Source organism: Aptenodytes forsteri, unplaced genomic scaffold (assembly GCF_000699145.1).
Source record: "Aptenodytes forsteri isolate BGI_AS27 unplaced genomic scaffold, ASM69914v1 Scaffold143, whole genome shotgun sequence".
Taxonomy (NCBI): Eukaryota; Metazoa; Chordata; class Aves; order Sphenisciformes; family Spheniscidae; genus Aptenodytes; species Aptenodytes forsteri.
The window spans coordinates 8,453,720-8,461,060 of record NW_008794951.1 but is presented as its reverse complement, the minus strand read 5'-3'; the positions used below and the strand labels follow the sequence as shown (position 1 = coordinate 8,461,060).

At 47.0% G+C, this 7,341-nt stretch overlaps 1 protein-coding gene across 1 annotated transcript in view; it reads right to left on the bottom strand.

Annotated features, from left to right (window-relative positions):
• Window positions 1-4,714: 4,714 nt before the first annotated feature.
• The window catches only part of LOC103895712 (gamma-aminobutyric acid receptor subunit gamma-4), a 32,659-nt gene continuing 30,032 nt past the window's right edge, over window positions 4,715-7,341 (bottom strand). The window contains exons 8-9 of the mRNA XM_009275388.2: window positions 6,231-6,433; window positions 4,715-5,118 (exon numbers count right to left, since the gene is read on the bottom strand). Coding sequence (XP_009273663.1) covers window positions 4,825-5,118; window positions 6,231-6,433 — 497 coding nt within the window. The 3' untranslated portion in view covers window positions 4,715-4,824. The remainder of the gene's footprint in view (window positions 5,119-6,230; window positions 6,434-7,341) is intronic.

Genomic DNA, 7,341 nt, shown 5'->3' with positions numbered 1-7,341 from the left:
ATCCAGCCTGTCCAGGTCCCTCTGCAGAGCCTTCCTACCCTCGAGCAGATCAACACTCCCGCCCAACTTGGTGTCATCTGCAAACTTACTGAGGGTGCACTCGATCCCCTCATCCAGATCATTGATAAAGATATTGAACAGAACTGGCCCCAATACTGAGCCCTGGGTGGTGCAGGAAGGAGTCAGCTTGGCAGTGAGTCACACTGCTGATGTTGACACCATTCACCTCAAGAATATGGTCCCCAGGTGCTATTCTTCCATCTCCAGCAATGACAGAATCCCGCAAGACTTCCTGAACAACAGTGGTTCCTAGTGGGGTGTCTTTACCCCCAGCTATCCTCCTCCTCAACTCTTCCTCAGGGTCTTCTCCGTGAATTTCAATTGTGTTCGTTTCAGCCATAAGACTAACTCTCTGAGGAGGGTCTTCTTCAGTCTCTTCAAAAGCTGGATTAACCAGTCCAAGCTCTGCAGTTCCTAGCGATACCACAGCAGCTGCAGAGCTTTCTGCCACAAATGACGATCCTCCACTTGGTACCTCTGGATCCTTGTGTGTGTTTGTCTCCACCTTGGTAGGAGGATGTGCCTTCCCTTTGGAAATGGGATTCTTTTTCCACTGTAGTTCAGATTTGTATATCTTGAAGCCAGGACACCTGTTCTGCAGATGAGCTTCTAGTTCACACTGCTGCATTGCCTGCTGACACTCTGCCTTGAAAGGACAGAAGACAATCAGCTTATCCAACAGGTTTTGTACTAGAAGGCTGGACTTGTGCCACTGCTGGAAAGAGAGCTTTTTTCCGATCCACAGGACAAATTTATACTCCTGCATGACATTTTCAAGGCATTTGAAACAGTACATATGTCCACAGGGGGTGTCCATAGGTTGGAGCAGAGCCTAAAGGCAGATATGGCACATGAGTTTATCGTCCACTTTATCGTGGAAGTTGTAGAGATGATTGTCCAGCAAGAGGTGGAACTGACCACATTCATAGCAAAGTTCACTAACTTGGGATGTGTGTTCTTCTGCTACAGGATCAGCCATGATAGCCAGCATCAGGCACTCTCAGGCCACCAGCAAGGAAACTTGTCATGTAGTAGCTGTCTGACAGAGGTCCTCTGTAGGCGCTGCGGGTGGGAAGGTGACTCGATCAACCCTGGAAAGGGGAGGGAGGAGGTGAGGAAAGCCCAGTGCCAACTTGCCTGTGACGATGGCAATACCCGGCTTCTCCACCAAGTTTCCGGGCGGGGAAGAAGGTTGAAACCTATGTGAGAGGAGGAGGCAGAGCAGCCACCCAGGTGTCTTACAGCTGCCCAGGTGTCTCTGTCCCTCCTGCCTGGTGATGCACAGCTCAGCCCCGTGTTCTTAGGCTGTGTCCCCTGGAGTGAGCTAGTCAGACGCTGGTGAAAAGGCAATAGCTGTCCCAGGCTGAAAGACACTGCGGTACCATAACCCACTCCAGCATGATGGCAGAAACTACAGCATGCAGGGAAGGGCAGGTGGTTTATGCCAATCTAGGAGGGGACCAGTGGGGCTTGGCTCCCACTGCCTTGCTGAGCCGGGCCAAACACGGTTACTGTGCCCTGGATTCCCTGCTGAGAGCAGGGAAACCTTTTTTCAGGAAACTGGAGCTTTGCAAAGTAGTTAAAAAAAATGGCGGATTTTTCTTTCTGTCTTTTCTTAGCTTTCCTTTTTTGAGATACTGTAGAAACTGAAAAACATGATTGAATTCGTGCATGCCTTTATTTATTGAGCTATTTATGATGGGCACAGATTTCCCTAAGCCAAAAAGCCCCCTCCCTCCTCCTTCCCCAGCCTTAGTAATCAGCTTCCTTGTGCTCCAGCCCACGCTAGGCTATTTTCCTCTGTCAAATCCTCCATCATTGGTTAAACTACCTAGGTGTGTGTTGGCTTTATCTTTTTTTTGGTGAAATCTTATAATCTTTCAAGTCTACTTTGCCCAAGTCCCTGTCATCCTTTTAGGTCTCTTGTACACCCTGCTTCTCTCCTGGCTGATTCTGTAAAAGGTCTAATTTCAACAAGCTGCTGCTCTCAGGGCTGAAGTCTGTACAGCAGTGCCCATGATGATTATCTGTGTCCATCAAGTCTCCCAAGTGCTTCGAAGCTACAGTGAATTGCAGATGTTTGGACTCCTTTGCACATGGATGTTAAATTTTTCCTTCCACCATCCCTTTCTCAGATGCTCCCCTTCCACATTTTGCTGCCTGTGTTCGCTGCAGCCTATGTTGCCTGCACGCCTTTTATGCCACCGTACTGTTAATGAGCATATTTGGCACGGGCCCTGGTTTGCCACCAGGGTGCCCCCTCCCACGCACACACTAGCAGCTGCCTTCTGATACCTGAAGACATGCTTCACTCAGAGTCTGTCGCGTAAGCCAGTTTTAATATAGGATGCTCTTTCCTTTTGGCTCCCCACAGAGATCACAGGACCCTGTTTAATCCAGCTCCTTGTCAGTGTACGGTTGAGTCATAGGAGGTTTTTCTGTTGCTACATCTAATAGCGCTTTGCTATCAGAACCAGAACATCAGCCCACTTGCCTGGGAGTTGGTACTGTCACCCAACAGCTCTCCTTGTCTGGAAGTTGTTTTGATTCTTTTCTTAGATTTCTCCCTCTCTGTCTTTCTCTCTAAAACATTAATTTCCTCTAATTAGAGCCTCCTTAACAATTCTTTTTTCCCCTCTCCTCAGTTAATTTCCTCTAATTAGAACCTCCTTAATAATTCTTTTGGTATCAATTTCCTTTTCCCCTCTCCTCAGTTAATTTCCTCTAATTAGAACCTCCTTAATAATTCTTTTGGTAAATCAATTTCCTCAGTTAGACCCCCCCGCCATAATTTCTTTCCATCCTTTCAAAAGCTGTCGGAATAGCTAAGCAAATTATGCTTCTGGGTAACCTTTATCTCTTACTTGGTATTTTAAAAGAAGAACTGTAACAGGTTAGACAGGCACAATTTCCCCTTCCAGAGCTATGCTGGTCTGACCCCATTAGGTTATACTTAGCTGAGTGTTGTACTACTGTATACTTAATTAGGCGCTCTAGCTGTTCCTCTGGAACCAAGGTAAGGCTGTATTTATGAATGAATTAAACATGACACTTCATTATTCAGATCAGATTTAACAGTGTCAAAATCCATCTTTAAACCAGATCAAATTGCTCTCTAAGAATATGTAAAACCTTCTGCCCCTGTTAGCTGTCCTGTAAGCCAGCTGTTCCTAGCTTTTTCTCTGCAGCCATGCCAGCTTTCTTCTCGTGACAAGCCTTTTAAGTACTAATTGTTTCTAAAACATGCTGTTTTTAAAAGGATTTTTTTGTTTGTTTGTAATTTACACAGTAAGTAACTATTAATGGCACACTGCTTTTCACAATCATGCTGTGGGCCACATCAGCAGTTGGTATAAATGGGGAGACGGCTGATTTACACATTATGGACCTTGGGACCTTGGGCTGAGTTTCCTCTTCCTCTTCCCAGTTGTGACTGTATTACGCATTTCTCTAGCCCTTTAAGATGGACCATAAGGAACCATATCACTATGTCTGACCTTCCTGAAATCTACCAAGGATGACTCGCTCCATTTCCTGATTTTGGGAAGAAAAGGGCAAATATTGCTGGCAACTGGGAGGAGCCATACGGTTTTAGTGAAGTCTGTTTTTTTAATGTAATTATTAAAAAAAAAGGAAGTAAGGAAACACATTTGAGCTGCAGGAATGCTCTCTCCCCACCACTGGTAGGTGCAGCACTGGTAGCTGATCATGTTCCCTTTTCTAGTACCCTTTTCTCAGGTTAGCACGTACTACCAAGCAAAGATCTAATGGTTTCAACAAGCGTCGTTGTGAAGGAGAGCACTTCCCTGCTATGATGCATGGTACAATAGGGCCCAATTCACATGAGACAGGCCAGAGGAAGCTACATCACAACTGGCTCGTGAAACTCCTTCTGGTCTTTGTAGTGTAAGGACTTCCTCTCTCTTTTGGCTATGCCCAGCATAAGCAGAATGTCACCGTGGGCCCTGAGGAGTCTGCTCCAGTAAGGCAGATGGGCCTTTCAAACTTGTGAAGTGCTTTTTACCACCATCTGATGAGAATCAGCAATGCCTCAGTGGGTGGATGCCTTGGGTGCCACTTGGTACAACAAGTGGAGTGATGCATGAGGAATGCTCCACAGATATTCTACAGGGAGCTGGTGGAGCCTTGCAGCTACTCCATTCTTGTCAGTGCCACTGTCAGCTTTCTGGGCAGGTTCAAAACATTTTAGCCAAGCCCAGTTACTGTGGGAAAGCTGTACTGCTGCCCTCTTTCACACTTCTTTCCTTCTGACCTTTCCAAGCCTCTAGCGCTCCACAAAGTCTGTTCCGGTGGAAGTGGTGCAGAAGTTGTAAGATCTACTTTATTTCCTTTCCAATCTTAGTAACTATGCAGAAAACTCCATTTCCCATCACTTCCCATGGAATTTTGGAGTAGGATTGGATGGAAAAATGAAATGCATTAAGGTTTTTGTTTTTGACAAAATCCCTAACATTTGAGATGGGAACAGGACGTTTTTGGGCAGTCTTACAAGGAGTAAAATGCTGGTGGTGCTGGAGAGGGGGTTGTTTGGGAAGGGTAGATTCTCTAAAAAGATATGTTAGAAGGCTAAAAAAAAGCTGTCTGGTTCTTCTCAGAAGAGATGAGAGAGCAGAAAGAGGGAATCACCAGGCTGGATTGCTCAGACCGACAATCGACTACAACAGAAGAGATGCTGTTCTCTATGCTTCTTGAGAAGCCCATCTTGCTGGTCCCCACTCCATTCCAGCTGAGGACAAAGAATGGCTAGAGATAGAGATAGGCAATCCAGTAGACAATGTTGAAGAGCAGGAAGGCGGTGGGGAAGAAGACGCGAGAGTAGGAGTCCAGACGGGAGATGTGAATGCGGACCCTCCCCTCCCGCCACATTCCTGTCTGACAGTCTTCAATGCAGCAGAAGAACCTCTCACATTCCTTTCCTTCCAGGCACGGGGAGCCAGGGTCGTCATCCTCATCCTCCTCTATCTCTGGGGGCCAGTGCATGATGTTGTTGATGTTGATGGTGGTAAAGGATGGCATCACCTGTGCACCGGCAGGCGGCTGTAATGTGGAGGGGTAGGTGGATTAAAGGGAAGGAAAGGGCAAGAAACCATGTTCTAGACACCAAAACTCATTGACAATAGCATAGGTGCAGTTCAATGGAGAGGGATGACTGATCATCGCCCATCTCTGCACCTGGTTGTAAATCACCACCTTGGCATACTGTGGACACTGGCAGCTCCCTGCATGACTGTGAGTTTCCTCCCTGGTACCCTAGGGCATAGCCTTAGTCAGCAGAGACCTAATTGTTCTGATTCCCCATCTCTGCCACTAATAGTCAGTGCAGAAACAGGACCTGTTTGGTTTCAGCTGTGCTAGCCTCTTCCCTCATTCCCCTGAGCTCAGCTGTCTCTGAAGACACAGCACACAGTCCAGATGTGTCTTCTGGTTGCTGTCAGTTGCTGGAGAAAAGCTGGGGAAAGGCTGTGTGTGACTCATAACCTCTTGGCCCAGGAGAAGAGGCATATCATCAGCCTCATGGAAGAGCTCTCTCTGCCCGTGCTGGGAAATGAGACTGGCACAGAAGAGATCTGTCTTTTTTGCTTTCAGTTCTGTCCCAATTCAGAGGCCTGTTTCAGCTGATGTGTCAGAAGTACCTGCCATGAGCCTGGGGCAGATCTCAAGAAGATGATGACCACTCTGGGTTCACTATCCCCACACTCAGGAGGTCTTCTGATGGACAGACCACAAAAGAAAGTAGGTTTCTGCATCTCTGTGACCTAAGATACCTCTGTAATCCACAGAGGTCAAACTAGTCCAGGTGGAAGAACCTGGGTGTGGATCACCCTGTCTTAAAGTGGACATTTACATTTGGTCATGTCAGTCATCCTAAACTGTACTCATAAGCTCTCCAGCAATTTTGAAGAGAGCACAGGGTGCCTGGCTCTGACAGGGACCTCCTTGTTTTGGGGGAGCCTTAGCTGCTTTTTCTGGTTGTGTCTCACCTTTCAGGTTCTCAGACACAGCACACAGAGTGGTCTGAGGACCTTATGAACACAGTATGGGTCAGGCACTAAACCACATCAGCAGTTTCCAATGCAGGCTCAGGAGGGATATTTCTAAATAGCTTGGGGTTCTAACAGTATCCACCTCTGCTGGCCCCTTTGACCTACCAGCCTGGCTTTCCTGTTGTTGTGCTCAAGTGGTTTCTTGTTTCCCACCAGGTAGTTGAGTGTAGCATACTCCATGAGAGCTGCAAAGACGAAGATGAAGCACACAGAGACAAAGAGGTCCATGGCTGTGATATAGGAAACACGGGGAAGGTGCTTGCGGGAGATGGTACTCAGGGTGGTCATTGTTAGCACAGTTGTGATACCTAAGAGAGAAAAGAACTGGTTTAAGTAAGTAATGAAGAGGAACAGTTCTGTCTTCTACATGCATCCAGCCCCCAAAACATCCCCATTTCCCCTCTCCTGTGGGAAAGAAATTCCTCTGGTTGTCTAGTTCCATTTTTGCTCTGCTCAGCGAGACTCTGGTCTTGAGGTGCCCTCTGACAATGCTCTATGGAAAAAGAGCTGTTCAAAACCCAGGTGTCACACAGGCCATCAATGTGGACTGGTAAAGGAGTAGGGAACTCGCACTCTGCTTAAGGCTGTACACAGGAACAACTGCTTGGATGATGGGAGGAGAATCCAAAGGAAGGACATGCTAAGAGGCAATAACACTGGATGGATGCCTTTGGGCAGGCAACGGGTGAGTTGGGATTCAGTCAGTGATGTCTGGCTGAGTCAGCAATAAGCATGGCAATGTCTCAGATGACACAGGACTGTGTCATCTGACATTATATTCCAACCACAGCTGGAATACAAAGGCCTCTGTTCTTGTTTTCCCTTTGTCTTTGAGCATTTGCTCCCAGGATGACTTCAGCCCAATGCAAAACTCATCACAGAATCATAGAATAGTTTGGGTTGGAAGGGACCTTTAAAGGTCATCTAGTCCAACCCCCCCTGCAATGAGCAGGGACATCTTCAACTAGATCAGGTTGCTCAGAGTCCCATCCAACCTGACCTTGAATGTTTCCAGGGATGGGGCATCCACCACCTCTCTGAGCAACCTGTTCCAGTGTTTCACCACCCATAAAAAACACACCGTAAAAATGTCTTCCTTATATCTAGTCTGAATCTACCCCCTTTTAGTTTAAAACCATTACCCCTTGTCCTATCGCTACAGGCCCTACTAAAAAGTCTGTCCCCGTCTTTCTTATAAGCCCCCTTTAAGTATTGA